This window comes from Bison bison, unplaced genomic scaffold (genome assembly GCF_000754665.1).
Source record: "Bison bison bison isolate TAMUID 2011002044 unplaced genomic scaffold, Bison_UMD1.0 scf7180017864456, whole genome shotgun sequence".
In the NCBI taxonomy this organism is placed as follows: Eukaryota; Metazoa; Chordata; class Mammalia; order Artiodactyla; family Bovidae; genus Bison; species Bison bison.
Genome location: NW_011495018.1, coordinates 14,132,309 through 14,159,872, shown reverse-complemented (window position 1 = coordinate 14,159,872; position 27,564 = coordinate 14,132,309). Strand labels below are relative to the sequence as shown.

Sequence of the window (27,564 nt, the reverse complement as noted above, 5' to 3'; positions counted from 1 at the left end):
TGTCATTTTTCTTAAGTGGTTTCTTTAATTTGAAAGGCTTTGTTCCACCTGCTTGCCTCTCCTCCTCTCCGCCTCTCCTCCTCACCCACCATGATCACTATCCTTTCTGCCGAGCACACAGAGGTAGGCTGTGTCAGCTGGAAGAACTCTACTCAAACAAACTGAAATAACCACTTAGGAAGCCTTTAAACATATACATTTGTGCAAGTTTACAAAATCAGAAGTTTTCTCTAAGCAAACAATTACTACTAACACGAACTTTTCCCCCCTCCGACAAGCTCTTTGAGACCAATCACAATACACTCTCCTAGTGTATGCACTCTCCAAAAACACAACTGACTCATGGATTTCCAAATTGCATTCTTCAAGCTCTTTTTGAGTTGTCTCTCTGCCTCGCTTCTTCCGATCCTTTGGACGGTTTAAAAGTCACTATAAACCCTACTAGTGGCTCAGTGGTAAAAAGTCCATCTGCCAACACAGGAGATGTGAGTTTGATCCTGGGTCAGAAGATCCCCTAGAGAAGGAAATGGCAACCCATTCCAGTATTCTTGCCTGGGAAATCCCACCCCATGGACAGAAGGAACCTGGTGGTCTACAGTCCACGAGTTCACAAAGGAGTCAGACATGACTTAGCAACTAAACAACAATAGAGCCTACAACAGCGCACTATAAATCTTAGATGGGTACTAGAAGTTCATTTGGTAGTTTTTTCCTAAAAGGTGAAAACACTGGAAAGACTTAGTAACTCAAGCAAAATAAGGAACTATGAGCTTCTGGACTAACTCCTCTCAGTTTAAGAATGTGTGTGCACTAAAAACCCAGGAGAAAATCTGTTACCTTTTGTTGATGCTGAATTCTCTCTTCTTCAAGGAGCTGGACAAGTTTTGCATTTTCATCTAACGCGTTCAAAAGCTGCCGGTCAGGAGCAGAGCTCTGTAGTAGAAGGTGGCTTTGTCTCTTTAGCTTGTTCTGTTCTATAAACATCTACAAAAGTTAATTACAAAAATGTAGATACCACTCATGTTCACAAGCCTCCTCAATGGAAACTTGAGCAAAAGGAAAGGTGGAGTTTTCATTAAAAAGGTAAACGCAATTTCTGAATGGTAGTATGATGATTTTAGAAGTAATGAGTCCTATGCTAAGTTTTCATTCATAACTTTTATGTAATCTTTAGAACCTTTACCTTCATCTCAGCACAGTATATATACAGTAGTTTAGTCCTATACGGCAGCTTTTATTTTATTATTGCTTTAAAATTTATAAATACTAGCAGTAGCAGCTAATATATATCAAGAACTTATGCCAAGTATTCTACTAAATATGTTCTACACATTATTTTAATCCTTTACATCGATCCCTGTGAGGTGAATTCATCTGCTTTGAGAAGCTAAAACATACTGAAGACTAGAGGATAGGTGTGGCAGCAATCATTTTACATGCAGTTTATCATGTAATCCCTAGAACACCACTGTCAAGTAGACACTATTATTATCCCACTTTTACTAATAAGATAACTGAGGCTCTGAGGGGTTAATCAGCTTTCCCAAAGACACAAGTGAGTGGCAAAACCCAGGATTTAAACCCAAATCTGTCTGATTTACAGGCCCATGCTCTTCACCATCTGGCTAATCTCTTTCTCGGTTATTTAATAGACCTAAGATTTTTGTCTTAAACCTATCAGCTTTTCCTCATGACAAAAGTAGTTAACAGTAGGAGGGTAAAGAGGAGAAGGAAAAAGGTATATTAATCAAACTGAGACTTTTATTAAACAATTTACATATATTCTTAACCTAATCTTCACAACTTTTCACGGTTGAAAGCAACATTATTTCCTATTCACCTATTACTTCTTTTCCTTAATATGCTACACAAAGCAGCCAGTGGGCGAGTCTGAACACAAAATGTTCTACAAATTCTGAAATCAGGCCCATTTTATAGTACAGCAACATTTGCAAGTGAAATTTACATTCTTCTTCCATCTGATGCCTGTGTAAGAATAGGAGCAGAGGATGAGTAAGTATCCATGAGTGCACGAGTGTGGGCTGGAGAAAAGTGAGACTGGAGGCATCTATGCGCTAGGGAAGCATCATCAACATTCCATCATAGTGTCTTAAAATTGAGACCAATAGTCTAATTGAAATGATTTGTTTCCGATTACTATTGAATAATAATATTACAGTAATTTATTTTTTATACATTTTCCCCTCTTAAAACTCAATTGGTTGGAGTCCCGTGTTGGTATCTTAGACAATATCTCACAGCCAACATGAAAGGCCAACAAATGCAACTGAAACAGCTGAGATTCTCTGGCTCCCCAGGAAGTGAGGCCTTTCACCAAGTGCTCCGAGTCCAGGGGAAGACAGAGAGGACGCAGTCAGGGGGCTGACCAGGGCAGAGGCGAAGGGCCCAGCAGTCAGACAATGCAGGCACAAGGACCACTGATGCCAGGGCTGGCTTTATGACTCTCCCTGCCCTGCTCCTCTGTACTCTGGTTCTCTTGGGGAAAGTTATAGCTCTCAGGAAAACTTGCTCAACTTACATGATTATAAATTGTTTCAACTGTTATTTTAGAGAGAAAAGAACAAAGACTGTGTCTTAGGGATGTTAATAACATGAATTTCTCTTGCAAAGCCCTGTAACAATCCCTAAATTGCAATATAAGATGAAAAGAACATACAGAAAAGAAGTTCCTTTCAATAACAATGGCAACTTGAAAAATATTAGTCATTAGACCACCTTTTCTAGACTTTAAAGTACTAAAATAAAACACTACATAATGCCTTTTCTAAAGATGTATTTAAAGAAAATTCAGTTACCAAACACTAATGAATTTGGCTTTTAGCTATGGAAAGAACTTCTTGGTTAGCGTTATTAAGTGGGTCCCTTATCAGACAAATAATAACATTGGTACCAGAATTTCAGAGAAATTTTCCTACATCTCTTCAAAGAATGACAAGAAAATTTAGTGTCATAAATATATAATTCATTCTTTCAAAAATAACATTAAAATATTATCATCTCAGTTGTCTGAAAACAAAATTTATGTAACATTCCCTCAGTATATAAGGACTACATGTTGAAAAAGTATTCACATCTTTAAACAGAGGAAAGAAAAACTACACTAAATAGCAAAAAAATATACATTCAAAAAGTACAGGAAAGGTTTCAAGAGTTGAAATTATGTTGAAGAAATACAAAACATAGTTATGAGGACAACTGACTGTTCCCTCCTTGTAAGTGATCATGCTTTGGGTTTTTTAATTGGACAAACATAGAAGGAAGAAACATTCAATTTTTAATTTACACATTTGAAAACTGTTTGCATGTTTACAGGGTATATATCTTCCTTTTGTAGTTAAAAAAGGTGACCTAAATTAACTTTAAAAAATGATTTCTATGGCTCTACACTAAATACTCCAACAGGGCGGGAGTCGTATTTGCTTTCTTCACCATTATATTTCCACTACTCACACAGTGTCTGGCTTGAAAGATATTTGCTGAATGCACTAAGAACAAAATGCAAAAGTGGTATTTCTCTAGTTAAGTCAAGTCAGATACCTTTTATCAGCAGTTGTCTGTTGAAAACCTGAGAATCTATAAACCATGTAAAACGGAAGATATACCAGTTCTAATTCAGTTTTGTCTTTTCTTCTTACTATTGTGTAGACCAAGCCTTAGATACTGTAAAATCATCAAGCACTGTTGCAAATACTTATGCTACCAGCAGTGTGGAGGAGGAAATGGCACCCCACTCCACTACTCTTGCCTGGAAAATCCCATGGACAGAGGAGCCTGGCGGGCACAGTCCATGGGGTCACTAAGAGTCGGACATGACTGAGCGACTTAGTGCATGCGTACACACACACACACCAGCAGGGTAAGTACCACTGCTCTCGCTTTCCCTCCTCAAACATCTCTCTCCTCATTCTGGATTAACCTGTCAGTACTGTTTGCACCAAGCACTACAGGTTGCATGGCAGAATGAATAATTCATTTTTACATTCTTAAAGGAATCTTACTTCTTCCATCTATCCGGTTATTACATGGCCTTCAAGTTTTTCTCTGAGCTGCTTTGTATTCTAACATCATTCTGCAAACAAGAAATGCAAACTGAAAATGTCTCTCAAAATTAAGACCCTTGCATGCAGGTCAAAATCAGCCAACATTTTCAGTTTTGCAATGAAGGCATTTTCACATTATCTCTACTCTCTCTCCCCTCAACTATTTCTTTAGCTCCATTATTTATACGCTGTAGATTTTTCTGAAGGGCTCTAACACACTTCAATTCTTTTTCCTCCTTCCAAGAAATAAGAGAATAAATATTTACTCACCTTTCATTAAACTCTCTGAATAAATTTAATCATAATATTTCAAATCAGACCTTCTCAGACTAAACTTTTATAGGGTTCATTGCTACCAGAGTTACCTTCAAGTATGGAAAAACTCTTGCACAAAACCATCATCTGATCTTCAAATGTCATTCCCATAACCCTGCACTTTGTCTTCCTTCTATACCTTGGGTACTTCCACCTAAGAATGCTTACATTTCCTTAGCTACCTTCCTTGAACCCACAGTAGGCAAACAGATTCAAAATATTTATACCTGATGGAGAAGATCTCATGTAGATCACATCATAAGCTGTTAACACATAACACATCATAAGCTGTTACAGCTCAGCCAACTGATGCCTCCTCATTTCCCTGGAAACCAGTCACAGAGCCGTGGAATACCCAACCACCACGTGTCAACAAAGTTAACCCAGAGCATGAGAAGCTCAAAACTCATCTCTAACATGAGAGGAAAGGCTCAGATAATGGGTGTATAACGTGTGTGACAATGTTCCACAGCAAGTGGCAGAATCAAGGCACACAGTGAGAGCTCTGAACAGTCACTGAAGACCATGATGTTCTTTCAGATGGTATACTGAGATGTAACCCAGTTTCTTAAGGCTTTTGGAAACATACAAAAGTCCTGCACTCAAACCGGACTTTAAATCACAAGTAATGGGATGGGTATCCCTAAATACAATTTATTTTCCCAGTATAGCATTTTCTAGTTTATAAAATTCTTATGAAGACTCATGCCATTTGATTTTACAATCCACTTGGTGAGGTTGGTATCATCACCCATGGTGAAAGTGAAGCCCAAAGAGGTTAAGAGTTGCTAGTAACAAACAACTACTACCCGAATGACATGGAAAAATGCAAACCCAGATCTCTGACACCAAGTTCAGTGAACTTGATACTATTCAAAATAGCTCCCTAGAGCAGATGATCTTTATTCAGAGTGACAAGTGTTTGTTCAACCTCAAAAAATGTTTTCATATGTCATCTGCAAAGCTCTTTAAAATATAAAACTAAAAAATGAGGTCTCTGCAAGACATTTACCTCTTGTGCAAATGACTCTGCTTTCTTTCGAAGGTCCTTCTCCAGCTCCAAGTTCACCTGCATTTCCTCATACTCTTCTACTGCTAGCATGGACACTTAAGAAGACAAGGAAAAGAAAATGGACAATAGGCCACACAGATTATTAGGCAAATGGATGAAAAAACCAGCATCGAAAAGATTCCTTATTCAGGCATACAAAACACCTACATTCACTGCTGGCTGGAATATAAATTAGATAACACCTTTTCAGAGACCAACCTGGCAATGTGAATCAAAAATCTAAAACTATTTATACCCTTTGACTCAACAATTCCACTTTTAGAAATGTATTTATTCTTCTAAGAGAATGAATCATGAACCTACAAAGATCTAATTGTAAAGGTGTTCTCTGCATCACTGCTGAAAACAATGAAACAATCTAGATGACCTAACATTGAGGGGTCAGTAAGTAAAGAAATATACAAGAAATATTCTGCCAACAGGATTACGTTGTACTGAGTGAGGTGCAGTGAGGTGGATGAACCTAGAGCCTTTTATACAGAGTGAAGAAGAGAAAAACAAATACTGTTCATTCATGCATAGATAACGGAATCCAGAAAACCAGTACTGATGAACATATTTTCAGGGGAAGAATGGAGATGCAGACATAGAGAACAGATGATGGGACACAGCGGGGGAAGGACAGCGTCGGATGAATTGAGAAGGCAGCGTTGACATATATACACTACCATGCGTAAAACAGATAACCAGTGGGAAGTCGCTGGATAGCACAAGGAGGCCAGCCTGGTGCTCCGTGATGACCCAAAGGGGTGGGATGGGAGTGGAAAGGGACGCTCAAGAGGGAATGATTGATTTGCATGCACTGTTGTGCACTGCTGTATGGTAGAAACCAACATAAAAACATAAAAAATTATATTGTAGAGGCATATTTCCTAAATGGGAAAGACCTTCATGACATACCTTTAAAATGAGCTCATTTCTGTTTCTTAAAAGCCACATATAAAACACATCAATAAAAGTTTCACAGAGGAGGAAATATGTAAAAGGCCAACAAACATCTTTATCAGTAACCAAGGAGATGGAAAGTAAAACCATAGCTATCTTTTTATATTCACCAAAGAGGTGACTGCCAAAAATTTTAAAGTATAGCTATATCAAGTTTGGACAGGGCACAGAACAGTGAGAACAAACACACTGTTAACAGGCATATAAACTTACAGACCTACTTTAAAAATAATCTGGCATTATGTAGTGAAATCGAAGATAAAATATTACATTTGGTGTGTACGTTAGTGAAACTCTTTGATATTTGCACCAGAAGACATGTGTAAGAATTCTCATAACACGATGATTTGGAATAGCAAAAAACTGGAAAAAACTCAAACATCCACCAACTGGATACTGCTGCTGCTAAGTCGCTTTAGTCGTGTCCGACTCTGTGCGACCCCAGAGACGGCAGCCCACCAGGCTCCTCTGTCCCTGGGATTCTCCAGGCAAGAACACTGGAGTGGGTTGCCGTTTCCTTCTCCAATGCATGAAAGTGAAAAGTGAAATTGAAGTCACTCAGTGGTGTCCTACCCTCAGCGACCCCATGGACTGCAGCCCACCAGGCTCCTCCGTCCATGGGATTTTCCAGGCAAGAGTACTGGAGTGGATACTAGATAAACAAATTTTGGTATAAACATAAATGAAATATTATACAGCAGAGAAAAACATACCACAGTAAAACCCTTTAATATGGATGAACCTCACAAATGCAAAAAGCTGCAGAAGGACACAGGCAAAATGACAGCATATATATCAAGTTCATGCAAAATTAAATAATATGCTGTTCAGAGATATATACATATGTGAAAAACTACAAATAAAAACTATGATAAAAATTCAATGAAGAAATACAAGTAGAGATTGATGTTCAGGGGCTTGTAAAATACCAATGGATACAAAGACTATCCTTTTTGTTGGTATTTTCTTTATACTCCATATACATTATAAACATATTTAACAAACAATTTAACCTGTATATATAGGCCTTTTGATTGAAAGATAGTTGATGCACAAAATTATGTTACAGGTGTACAGTATAGTGATTCACAATTTTTAAAGGTTATGCTCCATTTACAGTTATAAAACACTGGCTATATTCCCTGTGTTGTACAACATATCCTTGTAACTTATCTTATACATAATACTTTGTACCTCTTAGTCCCCTACCTGTAAATTGTCCCTCCGCTCCTTTCCTCTCCTGGAAGAATAAACACTAAAATGTTAACAGTGCTCATACCTGGACTATAAAAGTTGAGATTTTTTTTTTCCTTTTCCAATATGCATTTATACTTCCCACCAAAAAAAGTATGTTACCTGAATAAAAAGAAAGAAAAATGTATACGTGTGTGTGTGTGTGTGTGTGTGTGTGTGTATTAGTTGTTTCAAAGTGTTATCCATGTTTATAAAGAAAAGAAGCAGCTTTAGATCTGCAGAGACCTAAAGTCAGAGATTTGAACTAAAGAATCCCTGTGGGCAGAAACCTTCAAAGGGAATATCCTGTCAAATAGGAGCAACATGAATTCTTTCCTACTTTTTGACATTTTGTTAAATAATGATATAGATGGGACAGAGGGAGTGATGGCGTCATCACCAAGTAGGTACCACATGGGTGGATAGTACATTGATCTCTCCATCAGATTCAGGCCAGGCACTCTCAACTCTGAGCTGAGTCATAGCGATAAAAAGCTTTAAAAAGGCTCTCTTAATGGCTGCTTTCACAAGCTGTTCCTCCAGGGCACTTCAGTCTTAACTGACTAAGAACTGGTTTGCTGTGTAATGACATAGAATTTCAAACTTTGTACTCGGTCAATCTACCGCCTCCTCAGAGGAAAGACTAACAGTCTTGCTCAAGTGAAGCAATGTAAATGGTGGTTTGTGATGTGAATTATAGGTCCCTGAGAGCTAAATGATTCTCAAACCTATTTTTAAAAAGAAGTCCTAGGCAAGATAATTGACTTTCTTTCCTATGACCAGAACACTATGATAAAAAGTGAATTTTCACATGCCCTGGTCCTCTTAGATTCTGAAATAAATTGGGTTGGTCCTAGTCATGTATTCATGTACATAATCTCTCTCTCTTCCTAGATAGGGGGCTCCCTGAAGGCAAGGGCCATCATACTACCCTTTGTAGAAGCCTGTTAATAGCATAGTGTATCACAACTGAAAATTCTTCTATACCATTTATATCTTCTTAAATGCACAAAGAGCAAAGGAAATGTTACAACCTAGTGCATCTCCCACACTTAGCTATAAGTTCATTTATTAAAAAGAAAAGAATCTCAATTCATGAATGACACAAAGATAGATAACCACCACCACTACCAACAGGGAAGGTCCTGGGTCTGAAAGGTTTCCTTTTCAAGTTGTAGTTTCTGAACTAGGAAAGACATTGGCTGAGGGGAAAAAGCAGAACAAAAAGCACATTAAGAGGCCCTGCTCCCCTTGAGAATTATGTTTGCACTTTAGCATAACTCCTTTGTTCTAAACCAGGAGACATAAGAAACAGCACCATGAGATTACATGCTATGCTTTATGACTAGGATGATAAAATCAAATTACACAGAATTTTCTCTAGAAGAAAGTTCCTTCTCGCCATGAGACCAAGTCTGCTTCTCCTGACGAAGAAGTAAATTTTTATGTGATTCACAGAAAAGATCATGAATCTCTCTTGGCTCTGGCTTCCAGGGAGCTCACAGCCAGACTTCAGGCACACAGGTAGGAAATGTGCAAGGACTTGGAGCAAGGAGGCACTTTGCATGTGAACACAGACTTTCACTTTCCCTGTGTCCTATTTTCCATATCCTCTTTTTTAAAATTTTTTATTGCAATGTATTTGTTTACAATACTGTGCTGGTTTCTGCCATACATCAACATGAATCAGCCATACATATGTCCCCTCCCTCCTGAAACTCCCGCCCAACTCCCACCCCATCCCACTGCTCTAGGTGGTCAGAGAACACGGGCTTGAGCTCCCTATGTCACACCGCAAATTCCCACTGACTATATTTTATATATGGTAATGTATATGTTTCCATGCCACTCTCATATGGCACTAGTGGTAAAGAAACTGCCTGTTAATGCAGGAGACATAAGAGATGCAGGTTTGATCTCTGGATTGGGAAGATCCCCTGGAGAAGGAAATGGTAACCCACTCCAGTGTTCTTGCCTGGAGAATCCCATGGACAGAGGAGCCTGGCGGGCTATGGCCCACAGGGTCACACAGAGTCAGACATGAACAAAGTGACTTAGCAGCGCCCCCTTCCACACTGCGTCCATGAGTCTGTTCTCTGTGTCTGCATCTCCACTGCGCATGGACACAGAAATTTTGGTACATATATACAATGGAAAGCTACTCAGCTTTAAAAAAGAATGCATTTTAGTAGTCCTAATGAGGTGGATGAAACCAGAGCCTATTGTACAGGGTGAAGTAAGTCATAAAGAGAAAGACAAATATTGTATGTTAACATATGTGTATGGAATCTAGATATTACTAATGAAACTATTTCCTTTTCCTCTTAATTTAAAATTTTGTCATCTAATGTTGCAGGTATTTATGTAGATATCCCAATCACTGCTGGACTGAGGAGCGGTTTACTGGATAACCCTACCAGATACATAAATACCAATATGGCCATGGTCCCAGGATACATGTAGGACAAAAGAGGATTTAGGTCTGAAGTTTCAAAATGAGTGGGTTGTGAATTCCTTAAGCAGAAGCTCTTTTAAATTTCCTCAGGCTCTAACTTAGGTGATAAAAGAACAGGAAATGAGAGAGACTCATTGCTAGACGTTAAGAAGACACAATATAGAAAACTTTTGCTACAACACTCTTTAGACACAGGTATAAAATAATACAAAATATATAGACACAAAGTAAGTTATAGATTTGAGAAAGAAAAGACTAGAAACACATACCTCTATTGCATTTTTCTAAGACTTTCCTCTGTTCAAGAACTTCCAAATTCAAAACATCTTTTTCTTGTTTAACTTTATTTACCTAAAAATGTGATATTGTGAGAGGAGAAAACATCCAAAATTGTAAAACATGACATGATGATGGGCGACTTAAACTACTGTTCAATTTTCAACCCGATGCTACACTAAAGCAGTCATTGCCTTCACTGTGTTAGGCTTTTATTAAAGCGTTTTTATAGCCTCAAAGTGTCTATTTAATTTAGGATATATACCTGGAACTTTACATATTCCAAATAGCATTAGCACTGCTCCTTAAATATGGCAATGTTCTAGTCATCCAACGTAAATGATTGACATTTCAAAAGGAAAAATCCAACTAGACTGCACCCAAAAAATACCTGAATCATTTAATCAGATATATAATATTAAATTTTGGCATTCATTTAACACTTTGATGACATTTGGCTTACGTAAAACATACACAGATTTTTTTTTTAATAAAAAATGCTTTGACCTTTGACTTAAATAAAATACATATGAAAACCTCCCCCCAAAAAACTTCAATTTCTGAAATAATTTTTGGCATCACAGGAAAAGAGACTATCATAGTAGAGTTCTAAAAAAAGAATGTAAAGTTACATATAGGAAGTGGACAGATCTCAAAAGCATTATGTTGAATTTAAGAAGCAAGTTTATACAGTTAAAAACATTCAAAATACTAGTCATTGTAGTAGATATGTAAATGTAATCACTGAAATCATAAAAACCAAGTTCAGAATAATGGTTGCTTGGAGAAACAGGGCAGGGAGTCAGGAGAAAGCACTCAGGGAGAGATACACATGGGTTTCAATAATATGTTAATGTTTTATATACTGAACTGTGTAGTCAGCATATGGATGTTCATTACTTTGTTTTTTATACTTTTCAGATGTCTGAAATAATCATAAAAAAAACTAACTTCTGAAATGGCTTCCAATAATACCTCTAAGTGGGAGGGAAGAGAATCATCAATAAATAATTATAACTGAGAAATGGAATGCATCAAAACGTCTTTCTCTCCTATGATAACACTCAAGAAACAAGCTAAGATGATGGTCCTGAAAGGGCCCCTGAATCCATCAGCACTTCCAGAGAGTCTGTGAACTGGTCTCTTTTAGTACAAAGTATACTGTTGCTTTCTGTTTAAATTAGTAACTGGTATACCCTGCTCAGTGCTTCCAAAATATCTTTGTCCTTCTTCCCACTCACACTTACTGAAACAGTAACTGAGGCTGGTAGGTAGATGGGCACTGCTTCCCAACCTTTTTCACATTCTGGTCCTTAAGAATATGTGTATGGGAACTGGATGAGGCTGCTCACTGAAGGGACCAATACCCTGGGACACTTGATCACTGGCAAGATATCAAGGTGCTATAATACATCAGTTGAGAAACCTTGGGCTACAGACTCAGAACCACTGACACAAATTACATCGAGACTGCAAAGGCAGATTCAAGCCACGTGCAAAGAAGGCTAAGTACATGCTCTTGCTTTCACAGACAATTCAGAAGAAAAAATAAAAAGATTCTCCAAATACCTACTTGAACCCATTCTACCATCTACTATATATGCCTATGTTGGGAGGTACAGAGGAGGAGAGCCTTTCTCTACTGAGTTTGCCCTCAACTAGAGAAGCAAAATCATTCTTCACCAGAAGCAACAGTGTGTGATTTCAGATGCAGGTATCATTGTCACAAATCTGCAAACAGTGAAACACGCGGGATAACAGGAAACACTTCGATGCTATTTTAGTGCATTATTTCTTGAGCTACAGAGTGGGCCCATGAATACTTATGATCTTATTTTCTATACCTTTTTGTAGGTCTGGAATAGTGGGGACAAGAGAAGATTAAAATTGGTAGTACATGGTTCTCGTGTCAGAAATAAGCTTCCAACAGCAAGGTTTTGATGCAGCCTGTCCCCAAGCATCTCAAAGCACTAAAGGTCCTGCCTTTCAGGCCAAAGATACATACTTCTTCTGTTACTTCTACAAGTCTGCTCTTGAGATTTTCCAGTTCGATGGCTAATATCTTCTTTTCCTCCTGAACAGATACAATTTGATCTCGAAGTTCTGCATTTTTAAAGAAAAAATAAAGACTTATTTTTAAAAGAAGAAATCAATCTTGTCAGAAGAATTGAAAATACCAGTCCATGAGCAGTTTACTGTCAAAGGTTTTCAACAATTAGAAGGAAAAGGAAGCAGCAGAAGACAATGGAAATTTCACTTGTTCCCCTCCCTTAATATAGCTATGTTCCTTAAATTTTCTATCAGGCATTCTATGTTAAATGTACTAGATTATGTTTTCTCTGCATTGTATCAAACCTATATTCTACCAAACCTATATTCTACAAACTGTCTGGCATTTTAGAAGTAGGATTTTTTAAGCTTTTAGCAAAACAAATTAAGGCATTGTACTAATTTCTTTTTTATTTTATAATGGCCAAGGGCTCTTGTCACAATGCAATACAAACAAATGGGGCAGCTAACAATTTGGAGATTTTGATTTAAAGGAAAAAACCCTGACGTGCTGCCAATTTATAGCCCTTAAATATTATTTGAACTGACTCAAAATATAACCTATTTGAAAAAGGGTTAATTCTAATAATTTTCTCTCCAGAGTTGTGGGTGTTTTGTTTCTTAATTTATTTCATATTTCATATTATTGAGATTAACTGAAAACTGTTACTAGAGTGAAAATATTAGGCACTATAAGTGCAAAAGCTTCTGGTGTTATATTAAAGTTACTTCTACCACTCAAATGTTAAAAAAAAAAAAATACATGGACTAGCACAGTACTTAAATTTATACCCAGGCCCACATAGTTTTGCCACTTAGCTTTTAAGTGATTTTAATTTCTTACCCTTCTCCAAGGACAATAAGAAATGCTCTTTGTGGTTATTTACTAATAAATTAAATCAAACTTTTTACATGAACCCAGATTAATGAAGGGGTTCTCAAGAGACTTATTTCAAAACCACTTTCTCCACTGCCAGACTAATCTTGAAAAAGAATCAGAAACCATACTATTCAAGATCTAACAGAAGGGAGAAATAGAAACAAAAGGAAAGCCTTTAAACTTCCTCTCCCGGTTCCTGCCAACATAAATACAATTTTTTCTTAGGTGAGAGGGTAAGAGGGGCTTCCCAGGTGGCTCAGTGGTTAAGGAATCTCCCTGCCAAGGTAGGAGATGCAGGAGACGCAGGTTTGATTACAGGGTCAGGAAGATCCCTTGGAGGACGAAATGGCAACCCACTCCAGTATTCTTCCCTGGGAAAGCCCATGGACAGAGAAGCCTGGTGGGCTGTGGTCAGCCCATGGCATCACAAAGAGTTGAATATGACTTAGCAATTGAGCACACACAGGGTTAAAATGGCTTTCTTTTTACTTTCTTCTTTATATTTCCAAGTTTTATCTATCAAACCAACAAATATTCTTGACAGATACAGTAAGTTAAAATGCTCCAATAATTACCAAGCCCCAGACTGTTTTCCTACATCCTAAACTATATGTGTGTGCTTCTTTATTGAAAGAGTTACTGTGCACTTCACAGACGTATTGTGTGGTTTTGCCTTTTGGAACTATTTGGGGACCAACTTAGTTGCTTAATACTACATATTGCTTCTAGCTCATTTTCTGAGTCTTAGAAGAAGTTCTTAGAGGCCAGAGACAAAGCAATTTCAGGAGGTATCTTCCCAAAGATTTCAACAGAGAAATCAACAGACTAATAGAGGGTGTTGGCTAAATACATTTTTATTCATTCTTTCTTTCTTTTAACAAAAATATCTTAATACGCAGTCCTATCCTTAAGACATGTATAGGTTAACTGACTGTTCCTGTCAAGATGGCGCTTTCAAAAGTACCTAATCCCAAACAAGAAAGTAACTCATAAAGCTACAGTCATCATGATTCTCAACCAGACTACCCTCTGGGACAAATAATCAGGACTTTTTTCCAAAAAAGGACCCAGGCATCAGTATTTATGGAAATCCTTATGTAATTTCAATGTGCAACCAGGGTTGAGAAGCATTATCCTAATAGGAGTCAAAACCACGTTCAATAATTAAGCCAGGAATCCTACCTTTGATCTGCTTCTGACACTGTACTGAGACGCAAGTCTTGGCAACATCCTCCGGGTCCATCGCTGAATCTTCATCATCAATGTTAATCTCCTCAGTTATTACATCTGGCCCCAGCTTGGCCATGTATAACATGCTGATTCTTTTCAATGCTTTATTTTCTTTATTTAACTAAGGCAAATATAAAGACAGTTATTTTAATAGCAAATGAGTGTCTCGGGTTTTTATACAACAGTCAAATTGTCTTTTTGTCTACACATTCATCAACATTCACAGCATGAAACAGAAGAGTCACTAAATATTATTTTGTTTATACTTTTTAACATTAAACTAACTAAGTAAGACCTATGCCTTACAGCGTGTGAAAATGCTAGTTATAACTAATACAAGAAAAATTAAGATAAAACACCAGTATAGATTATATTGAATTTCAATTTATCCAGTCATTAATAGTCCTAATTTAAGACACTTTATTTGGTTTGATGCTGTGCTGTGAACACCTTTTATATGTTTGTCCCGCACTCCCTGTTTTCGAGACACTGCCACTGCCTCTTCATGTTCCACATAATTTCTGGAACAGCCAAGTTCTCCCAAAGCAATTCCTGTTCTCCTGGACAGGAACTCCTGTCCACGTGTCTGGATGTACAGTAGCTACTGGCAACCACATCACACTACTCAACCGAGGAGTAGAGAAAGGCAGTCAGCAGCAAGGCCAAAATGGAGCCAAAGTGCAGAGAGACAGAGAAAAGCAACAGACACTGGGTTTCCCACAGGGTTCCAGTCCATTCCTAAAATGCTACTAGCTCATGGATTCTATGGGATTCTCCAATATCCCTCTGAACAAACTCCTACTTTTTTCCCGCTTTTCTTGCTTAAACTAATTCAAAATGTGTTTCTGTCTATCTCTAGAATTCTAATAATACACAATAGAAGAAAGTTCAAGATATATTTCTATTATCTCTGTGTCACTGCAGATAAAGCAAACCTAATTCATTGATGTATTTAGTACGCCCTTGATGTAAAAAATGAGTTGGTTGTTAATTATCATTACCTTCTTTAGCTCCTGTATTCATGTGCGTATAAATGTTAGTACAAAGCACACACAAAGACTAAACTTGATCCAAAGTCCACTGAAGGAAAATATGATTTTGCTTTATTCCCAAGACTAAAATATGAAAGATCTTCTCTTATTTAAGTAGGAAGTGTTTAGTAGATTGCTTTCTCTAGTATAAAATGTAAGATAGAGAAATGTGCTTGCATTTAGTAAGGGCTGTTGGCCATCAAAACAAGTTCTGAGTTTAATAACTGACACTGAATATAAATACAAATAGAAATAACTCACCAGAACGCTAAAGGCCCTTCTCTATGTAAACCTTACACCAGAATAAGATGTTTAGTATGGCACTTGTCTGGCTTTGGTCCTTCATTTGTCATCATGATTAGGATCCCTCAGGATTTCTCTCAGGGAAAGCCCAGCCCATATCACTAGCAAGGTCTGGAACACAAGAGGTTCCCTGACCTCTCTGGGGAATCAGGAAGGATTACTCAGGAATGGCTATGAACCCTTCCCTGGATTCTTCCTGGGAAGGCTGGCGAGATCCATTCAAGGAATCAGGCACAGACTTTTACTCCCAGTCCCCAGACATAGCTCCAGCTTATAGCTCTCCATATTGCAGGAGAGGATCAGAAATATGATAAGAGACCCACGATTTCCCAATCTCTCTTCCTTCAGATGGACAATTCAAGTAAGCACTGTCGTGGCTTCTTTGAACCATGAATGCTAGAGCACGGCACTAGAGGCTCAAGGATCATTGTCAGTTCTCAAAGGATGATATCTTTTCAGAATGCAGGGAAAAAAGAACAATTTCAGAAAAGAGTGGAAAAACTCAAGAGCTAATTTGTAATTCTGCCTCCTAATAAACAAATGGTTCCCAATCCAGCACATTACAATCTGTAGAGTTAAAAAAAAAAAACAACTTCCCATTATTTGGCCTGAGGAAGCAGGCCCTCCCACCAGGCCAAAAATCTCTGGCAATAGAGTCCAGCATAGTACTTCTTCAGGGCTTCCCAGGTGATTCAAATGTACATCAATACTAAGACTAATTGACACGGAGGAATGCAGTACTTGGGTATATATTTCTATACAATTAGCAACAGCAGTACTATAGCAGAGCTGAGAATACAGCTCTGCAATCATATTCTGTCTCTGCCTCTAGAAAATCTTTCAGTGTCAGTTTTCTCATTCGCTACTAAGGATTAAAATAGTTTCCATCCCATAATATGCAGATTAAATGACATATTATATATAAAGCATTTAACATAGTGACTTACAGTAAAAATTCAGCAAATATTAGCTAATAGTAACAAAAGAGATTTATTTTGTTACTAATTTTCCTCCAGAAATCATTTATAAGCTAGTATTCTTCAACCAAGGCATTTATCTATACAAAGTTCCTTTCCCCATGAAAAACTGAAAATACTCATTTTTGCCATCTGATGCTTAACATATTACTTTCCAGGCCACCATCACAGTAACATCTGATAACGTAACAGTTAACAGTTCTGCCCTCAAAAGAGTTTAATGCTCCTATCAAACCAGGCGCCAGTATCTACCAGCTATTTGGCTGTAATACCATTACTCTATTCAACAAAGTTACTTCCTCAAGAAAAAAGCCAAACATAATTTCAAGTCTTCTCTGGAAACATCATTTTCATATTCTGAAAGAAGAAAATACAAGATTTATACACATGAAGTCTTATGACCATACGAAGTAGAAATTTTTGAGAACTCTGAATTCACAAACTTAAGCTAAGCAATGTCACTGCAGTTATTAGCCATCAGGTTATATAGGTTAACGCACACTACTTCTGTTTCAGAACTCTTCTAAGTTAGAAGGCAAAAATAAACCTTTCATAACCCTACAGGAACAGAACCTTGTGCTATATTCAAATTTAAACAGGGTTTTTATATAGAGCACAGTTTAATGGATAGTTAAAGATACAAAATAAGCATGTTAAACAGACTTGGATCATACAATTTAAATAACTGGCCTATATTCTATTGGTTTAACTTTCACATTTCAGCAAGGCAAAGCATCCATACTTGCTTCTAAGGAAATAATGTAAATTGCATCATAAGAATTAAACATTCTATTTGCCCTTAATTTGAGAGCAAAGACTTAGAAAAATAAGAACTTACAGAAACTTTGCTGTTTAGAAAATGAAAACTATTTTCAAAAATGACAATTAATACTTAAATCAGGATGTTACTTTCATTTATTGATCACACATATAATGAGGCTTCCAAACTTTGTATACAAAGCTGTAGCTTCTTTCACATCGATTGAGCATATTGATAGCATTTAATCGAATAGATTTTTTTGGTTTTTTATTCTAAAGTCCACATACACTGTATCCTAAAGTACACTGTACCCTCAAAAACAAACCATTTGTCCATTTTCAAAAGGGCTTCTTAAGAAGACAAACTCTACATTAAGGGTCCTATTATCAACACTAAACCGTAAAAATGACCCCAGAGATTAGTAACACATTGTCATAGCCAGGGACGACTATACAGTCACCTGGCAACTTTGTCAACATTCCCACGCCTGGGCCATATTCCTAGAGCAGTGGGTCTGGGTATTCTTAAGAAATCAATCCTGGTCTACCTTGAAAATTATGACATGATAATTGCAGGTTAGATGCGTGAATTCTTCCACTCAAAATCAACTTAAATACAAAAGGGGGGGAAACTATAAAATAATTTTTAAGGGGACCAATGATTAAAGTCATCATAAACAAAGTCTGTCCCATTTTCACTTCGGTCCTAATTCAAGGTTATCCTGTCATTTAAGATGAAACAACAGCCATCTAGGGAACAGAATTAACCTGGTCAAAGTCACGTATGTCCAAAATTATGTAACTGGTAATAAAACCTGTATATACTCCCTCCCAAACCATTGTTTTCCATAAACTGCCAATCCTGAGAGATAGGCTTCTCACTTTGAATGTACTATAGCAATAGGAATACTTGTTAAAAACAAGAGAAAATGCAGAAACTATCCTTAGCTGCTATAAGATTTAGAACAGCTAGTATGCTCCACATACATTTTTCCTACTTGGCCCAAAAGAAGAAAAGGAAAAGAAATTCAAACAGTATTATGAACTTGTGAACACTAGTGATATACAGAATAGAAGCTCCATGTTATCATTCTTTTTAAAGCAACGGCCTCTATTGCTATAGATTCTTTGGACAAATAATGGAAGAGAAGCCATATACACACAGTAATATACTTATTTAGGTTCTGCCTGCATATCTTATGAATTCTAATGTAGTGTCGTTATGCAAACAATTAAGCAAATACCTCTAGCAAGCACAATGCTAATGCACATAGATTAAATTGACCGATTGACTGTCTGATGTATAGAATTTCAGGAGCACCCAAAGGAACACTATGGAGGTAGGTGACAGTGGAGAGGGCAAAAAACAAAACCAGCATCACTAATGAAATCTGGCTGAAAATCGCTGTAATCCATTTTCTGATGAAGTGGTTCAGATGCATTTTGCCCAACCCAAAATACGTAAGACAGAGATAAAAATATTCCTTAACAATAATGTACTTCTGATGAGATAGAATATAGAAAATTACACACTTGGTAAATTCATCAGCTAGAAGCAATCAGTGGAGCACTGGAGGTCACCTTTAGCATGCCTTCACTCTGCTTTCACAAATAATCACCTGAAATGTACAGTCTGAGGCTGACTTTTTCATCTGATTCAAACAGAAAACACTCATTGCTCTTTTATGTCACTTTCAGTTAGTTTTAAACTTGGTTAGCATTTTAACCAAATGCACAGACATCAGGCAAGTCGAGTTCAACCAGCCACCCTGGGACCATTTTCATAGGCAAAAAACACATAGAAATACTGAGATACACACATACAAACACTTTTTTTTATAATCGAAAGAATCTTGGCATTAAGACAGATATTTGCATAATCACATTTCAGGATTCTGAGACCTCTGATGAGGATCAGAATCAATTGATTAGAGAGCTAGAAAAGCAGAAGAAAATAGAGGTCACTATGCAGAAAAGCAAGTTGAACTTTAAAAGCTCAGGTAGAATTCCTTTATATGAAATGTCTCACCTTTGTTGCCAAAGCTTCAGCACTTTCTCGACAAGTCTTCTCTATTTCAAGATGGTTCTGCATAAAATTCACTTCCTCTATAACCATGTGAGAAACTAGGAATGAGGGGGAAAAAGTCTTAGCATTCAGAGTTAGTCAGCTATTCCAGAAGCCCACACATCTTGTCCCATGATTAAGAATACTGTAATTCTTTAGCTGGCCAGACCTTTAGCTATCACGGAAAAAAAAAATGTTGAAGATGCTGCTCTGATTAAATCTTAGCTAATATTTGAATGTAAAAAGAAAAAAGACAACAAAGAACTTTTATGGCTATTACACACATTTTAGGAAAGCTACTGAGAATTTTTTTGAGTCTCTTTTCTATGTAGCTGTCTATATAACTATAGACATGTCTGCTAATTTAAACAAAAGAACCGCTCATAAATTAAAAGTGGCAAATATAATTTCCTTTTCTTAGCAGAATATAACTTATGCATCTATTCAGGAAAACCAGCTAAAGAGAAATGTTTAAAAATAAATCTTACATATTGATCTCATAACCAGAATAACAATGTGACAGCTTAACTAAATTGAGTATTTCAATAGTAGTCTTTATTACTGACAAAGTATTTCATAAACTCCGGGGCAGAAAACTTATAGCAACAAGATTTTTGCACTAAGTGATGATAAAAATTGATGGTAACAAATTGCTTCTCACATCACAGACTGTCAGGAAGATCAAAAAAAACAACAAACTCGATGTTTAACCAATGTTTCAAAAACAGCAATTCTCAGACTTTTTGGTATCTGGTTTATATAAATGAGATTCAAAAGTATAAAATAATTTAAAACTTGAGTTATACTTTGTAGATCAAGTAAGAAAAATGCCAAATCCTTTCACCCATAATTCTAGTTGAAAAGAAAATGCTCAGAACCTCAAACTTAACTGTAGACATGTATATTTATTGATATTTGTTTGGCTTACAAAAAAAAAGAAAAATTAAGGGCACAGAAACGTGAAACCCAACAAAGTTAGGGAAAAAGCACTGGGCTCACATAACACAAAGACAGATTACTTTTGCCTCATTTAAGCTTAATTAACCTGCAATTATGATTAAACTCAGGGGAAAAAATTTCTCTCCAAATTAAATACAAAAATGTATTACTTCCTAAGTCCATCCAAAGTTCTTATTATGTTAATATTCAAATTCATAAAGCAGCACTAAATGGCCAGAAACATCTCTAACCTTGACATTTTTTCAGGAGTAATAATGATCCGCAGCAAATGCAGGCCAACCAAAAACCACTTAACTAATTAGTAGTTGCAGTCACCGAGAAAAACATGAATCAACACTGTTATTACAAGTGGCACATTTGAGTGGCATCTAATTATGACTTGATGAGCACGATACTTGCATTATCAACATTACTACTGCATCCCATCAGGGCCTAAAAGCTGCTGATGGCATTGACTTCGAGAAACTCCCCCTCAATGGTACAGCAGCACCCAACAATCGGCTTGGCAGGGGCCCCCCTCACTAAATGACACGTTAAGCGTAATTACTGGTAGACATTGTAAATAAACAGGATTGGAAGTGAAAATTGTACCAAGTGCATAAGACACAATCTGACACATTGGAAGTGGCAGCCTTAATTGAGAGTTTCTTTGACTGCTCAAGATCATTTCAACTGCATTTCTCAGAGGACAGTGATTATAACTGTGGAGACAGACGGCATAATGGTATCGGCACTGCTGACAGAGCAGTGAATTAAACTGTATCTGCTGCTGTGTGAAAGCCTTGATGAGAGGTACAGATGCCGTAGCGGTCTTATCATTATAACACAATGGTCATGTTGTCATCAACCTTTCTGGCTCCAATTGAAAAGAAATGATTGTGTGTTGAAGCTCTCCCCCACCCCCTCCCCCACAGCACCCCCCCTTCTCCTCTTCTATCTCTTGTTCTGAATAGAACCAATTTTCAGAGAGCTATGAAATCACGCAATAGGTCCTAAAATGCAGCTGCTTGGCATACAAACGGGTCCCCATTAAACTGGAATCACACACAATATGTGTTTATGCCAGAAGAACAAATAGAAGCTGAACACAGGCCAAGTTTATTCACACACACAAAGACCATGTAGCTCTTCATCAATATAATTGCCTTTTATATTGTAGTTTAAATAATAGGCTCTATTATTTCCTTAAAGTCCTAATATTCCTGGCATTTTATCACTATGTTTACAAGGTAGGTTCTTCAAAACTGTGAAGGAAAGAGAAAAGACACCCACACAATTTTTACAACATCAAATATTACTTCAAATTTTTAGCCTTAACTACTTGACACCTTCTACCACAATCTGGTATTTCTATCATAACAAAAACATAAACACTCTGCATTTTTCATAGGAATTTGACTTTTTATTCAATAATATTCTTGCTCATAGAAGAGTAAGAAAAATCATTTCACACTAGAAAGGTTTAGCCCCACACTAGAAACGTTTAGCCCCAGTAAAGAGAGAGAGGAAAACAACAACAATACTTATTTTCTAAACATTTTGTAAAAAGTTGCCCTGTAATTTAACTTGATAAACTTAGCTGGGCAAAGCTAGTCCACATTTTCTCCAGTTCTGATCCAGTATACTCCATCAGGTAGGTTTTTATTTCTTCTTATAAGAGGGAACAGTGGAAAACTTAAACTGTGCTTTAATTTTCAGTTTAAAAAATTATCCCAATGCTAAGCTGACACCAGAGAAACCTACTTACAAACTTTCTAGATCCAAAAGAGAGGAGCATATTTCAAAGGGCATTTGTATCTTTACAAAGGATGATCCAATTTCCAAAACCAAAAGTCAGGTCACCTGACATGAAACAAATTATTTTTTGTGTGGCACTGTGTGGCACGTGGGATCCTAGTCCCTCAACCAGGGATCCAACCAGTGCCCCCTGCAGTGGAAGTATGGAGTCTTAACCAATGGATGCCAGGGAAGTCCCAGAAATTTTTTTTTAATATATAAATTTATTTACTTTCAAATGATAAAGATTTTTTAAAACTTTAACTGTCCATATAATGATTTGCCTATAGCCCTAAATTCAGGCTTTCCTCATAATATCCACAATCCATGACCCAGTGCTATACCTAAAACACCTATAATTTGGATGACAAAAAGGTTTAAAAAAGAAAAAAGATGAACTTTAAATAAAATGACCCTACTGCAGCTGTGTTTTTTAAAAATCCTAGTATTTTAGAAATATTTACTGAAATATTTACAGATCAAATGATATGATGACTGGAATTAGTTTCAAAATGATCTGAGGTCAGTAAGAATAGGTGTATGAATGTACAGAAGAAGACAAGACTGGACACAAACTGACAACTTTTGAAGCTGTGTGGTAGGTACATGGCGGGGACGGTTCATTATATATTTTTTACTTTTGTACAAGCTTGACACTTTCCATAATAAACGTTTTTCTTAATGACTCTCAGAATTCAGAAGTATAACCTGAAAGAGTATCAACCGCTGCTTCTATCAGTCTAGTCGAATTAGCAAAGTCTGTCTCTCCTGTTCTATGACCCCAAAACATGCTCATACACTTGCCATCATAGAATGTATCACACTGTAGGGGCACTGGGGTTCTTTTAATTTGCTTTGTCTTCCACTGAGTGAGCATCAGGGCAGAAAAATTCTTCATTCATGGCTGACTCTCTTACACCCAGCACAATGCTACGTACAAAAGTAGGTATTCATGTCCGTGTGTGTCTGATGACTGAAACCGTCTCAGGCCTAGGTTCACATATGAACACCCCTCTCATAGGAATGTTCCCCGTAGCACAGAATGGCTTAGGAAACAACCACTATCACCGTTTATCGGGCCAACAATGTGTCTATTGTGTGCTGAGCCCTTCACATGTGTCTGCTCAAAGATCCTCACAACAATCTTACGAGGTAGGCATTACCAGAGCAGTTCTTGTATTTGAGAACACCGAGGCCTGGAGAAGTTAAGGAACATATCCCAGATTACAGAGTTCTAACTGGTAAAGGCCAGCCAAAGCTATGTCTAGAGGACTCCAATTGTCTATGTTCTTTTCTAATTGCTCATATTTAAAAAGTGCCATCCCACCCAGGGTGCTGCTTCCTGAGCAAAATTCCTCTCCATTCAGCCCATTCTCAGCAATCTTTAGAGGCAGGATATCTCTAATGTATACATGGCAAACATACTGTAAATTCTCCTGCAGTATTGGATTACTTAGAAAGGTTTTCATGTAGTGAGAAAACAATCATGAAAGCTAGCAGGTATGCAGGAAAATTGGTAGGCCCTAAAAGAGAGCAAAGGATCTAATGCTGAGTGGCCTAAAAGACATGAAGGAACTTCACCTTTACTTCCATCTGTCTTTCCAGGGAACATGGCTTTGCTCAGCAGTGGTGTACTTTGTCCAGAAAGACAAGAGATAGACTCGGGAAGAGCTGGTAGAGAGCCAAGAATCACAGGGAAATATGGGCAAAACCAGCTAGGAAAAGTATGCCAGGCTAGGAAGAGTTGATCCCGACAGTCTAACAAAGCTTTTTCTCACACTCATTTGGCTGTTCTTCCTACACTAAGAGAACTAGAACTAGTAGGGAAACATTACAGGGAGGCAGATTTCAATTTTGTACCAAATGAAAACTTCCCCTGGTGCTGTCCAAATGTGGAGACTGTGTCCCGAAACTTATTCATGGAGGGTAAATGATATGAACTCAGTACTGAAGGGCAGTCAAGCCCTGGATGGCACAGTAAATGAGATGATGGTAGTAGCAACAACTAGTGTTTACAGAGTGTAGTGCCCAGCCCTGTGTTCAGCACTTTTTACATGGGTTATCTCATTTAATCCTCAAACAGCCTACAAGGTACGGTCATTTATTTCACTTTTACTAGTGCAGAAATTAATTGCTCGGGGCATACAGGCATACAGGCAACAGCAAATGGTGTTTCTCACTGGTGAAAACTGCCTCATTCCCTTCCAAATCTGAATTGCCACTCTCTGTTCTAAAGTCATGAACCGTTTATCTCAGGCACAGTTTTTTAACAGATAAAGTTTTCTTAGTTTTCATTTTCTGTTCTTTTCAGACTGAGTGAAGAGTCAATACTCTGTCTTCCTGCCATCCAAATGTAAACTAGGCTGATGCAGTAAAGGTAAAAACTCAATGAATACAATAATAAAGGTGAATTCTTTCAGGCTCTGAGTTGTTCATAAAGAGAAATGCAAATTTTTTAAACTATCAAAGATATTTAGAGGAAGAGAAAGGGAAAAGAGAAATGGTAGATGAAAGCAAAGTTTACATGTTACTCTAAAGGTAATTATTTTCTTTTTAGATTCTACATATAAGGATGTTATAGGGGCAATCCTAAGACGGCAGAGGAATAGGACAGGGAGACCACTTTCTCCCCGACAAATCCATCAAAAGAACATTTGAACACTGAGTAAGTTCCACAAAACAACTTCTGAATGCTGGCAGAGGACATCAGGCACCCAGAAAAGCAGCCCATTGTCTTCGAAAGGAGATGGAGAAGTCTCGAGGCTACTGTAAGAATAAGACTGAAAACCAGAGTCAGGAGGCTTAAGTCCAAACCCTGAGAACACCAAAGAACTCCTGACTCCAGGGAACATTAATCGGTAGGAGCTCATCAAATGCCTCTACACCTACACTGAAACCAAGCACCACCCAAGGGCCAACAAGTTCCAGAGCAAGACATACCATGCAAATTCTCCAGCAACACAGGAACACAGCCCTGAGCTTCAATATACAGGCTGCCCAAAGTCACTCCAAACCCACTGACATCTCATAACTCATTACTGGACACTTCATGGCACTCCAGAGAGAAGAAATCCAGCTCCACCCACCAGAACACTTACATAAGCTTCCCTAACCAGGAAACCTTGACAAGCCACCTGTCCAACCCCACCCACAGCGAGGAAACATCCACAATAAAGAGGAACCACAAACTGCCAGAATACGGAAAGGCCACCCCAAACACAGCAATATAAACAAGATGAAAAGGCAGAGAAATACCCACAGGATAAATGCCCACCAAACCAAACAAAAGAGGAAGAGATAGGGAATCTACCTGATAAAGAATTCTGAATAATGATAGTGAAAATGACCTAAAATCTTGAAAACAAAATGGAGTTACAGATAAATAGCCTGGAGACAAGGATTGAGAAGATGCAAGAAATGTTTAACAAGGACCTAGAAGAAATAAAAAAGAGTCAATATATAATGAATAATGCAATAAATGAGATCAAAAACACTCCGGAGGGAACCAACAGTAGAATAACGGAGGCAGAAGATAGGATAAGTGAGGTAGAAGATAGAATGGTAGAAATAAATGAAACAGGAAAAAAGAAAAACAAAAGAAATGAAGACAATCTCAGAGACCTCTGGGACAATGTTAAAAGCCACAACATTTGAATCATAGGAGTCCCAGAAGAAGACAAAAAGAAAGACCATGAGAAAATACTTGAAAACTTCCCTAAAATGGGGAAGGAAATAATCACCCAAGTCCAAGAAACCCAGAGAGTCCCAAACAGGATAAACCCAAGGCGAAACATCCCAAGACACATGTTAATCAAATTAACAAAGATCAAACACAAAGAACAAATATTAAAAGCAGCAAGGGAAAAACAACAAATAACACACAAGGGGATTCCCATAAGGATAACAGCTGATCTTTCAATAGAAACTCTTCAGGCCAGGAAGAAATGGCAGGACATACTTAAAGTGATGAAAGAAAATAACCTACAGCCCAGATTACTGTACCCAGCAAGGATCTCATTCAAATATGAAGGAGAAATCAAAAGCTTTACAGACAAGCAAAAGCTGAGAGAATTTAGCACCACCAAACCAGCTCTCTAACCAATGCTAAAGGATCTTCTCTAGACAGGAAACACAGAAAGGGTGTATAAACTCAAACCCAAAACAATAAAGTAAATGGCAATGGGATCATACTTATCAATAATTACCTTAAATGTAAATGGGTTGAATGCCCCAACCAAAAGACAAAGACTGGTTGAATGGATACGAAACAAGACCCCTAAATATGCTGTCTACAAGAGACCCATCTAGAAACAAGGGACACATACAGACTGAAAGTGAAGGGCTGGAAAAAGATATTCCACACAGACAGAGACCAAAAGAAAGCAGGAGTAGCAATACTCATATCAGACAAAATAGACTTTAAAACAAAGGCTGTGAAAAGAAACAAAGAAGGACACTAAATAATAATCAAAGGATCAATCCAAGAAGAAAATATAACAATTATAAATATATATGCACCCAACATAGGAGCACCACAATATGTAAGACAAATGCTAACAAGTATGAAAGGGGAAATTAACAATAACAGAATAATAGTGGGAGATTTTAATACCCCACTCACACCTATGGATAGATCAACTAAACAGAAAATTAACATGGAAACACAAACTGTAAATGACACAACAGACCAGTTAGACCTAATTGATATCTATAGGACATTTCACCCCAAAATAATGAATTTCACCTTTTTCTCAAGCGCACACGGAACCTTCTCCAGGATAGATCACATCCTGGACTGTGGATTTTTTTTTAATTCAAAAAAATTGAAATTATTCCAAGCATCTTTTCTGACCACACTGCAGTAAGATTAGATCTCAATTACAGGAGAAAAACTATTAAAAATTCCAACATATGGAGGCTGAACAACACGCTGCTGAATAACCAACAAATCACAGAAGAAATCAAAAAATGCATAGAAATGAATGAAAATGAAAACACAACAACCCAAAACCTGTGGGACACTGTAAAAGCAGTGCTAAGGGGAAAGTTCATAGCAATACAGGCATACCTCAAGAAACAAGAAAAAAGTCAAATAAATAACCTAACTCTACACCTAAAGCAACTAGAAAAGGAAGAAATGAAGAACCCCAGGGTTAGCAGAAGGAAAGAAATCTTAA

General features: G+C 37.4%; 1 protein-coding gene across 1 annotated transcript in view; it reads right to left on the bottom strand.

The window, feature by feature from the left end:
- The window catches only part of KIAA1598 (KIAA1598 ortholog), a 91,721-nt gene that overhangs the window by 47,019 nt on the left and 17,138 nt on the right, over positions 1–27,564 (bottom strand). The window contains 6 exon segments of the mRNA XM_010859278.1: positions 838–984; positions 5,389–5,483; positions 10,351–10,432; positions 12,363–12,460; positions 14,469–14,637; positions 19,616–19,710. Of these exon segments, the coding sequence (XP_010857580.1) occupies positions 838–984; positions 5,389–5,483; positions 10,351–10,432; positions 12,363–12,460; positions 14,469–14,637; positions 19,616–19,702 (678 nt within the window). The 5' untranslated portion in view covers positions 19,703–19,710.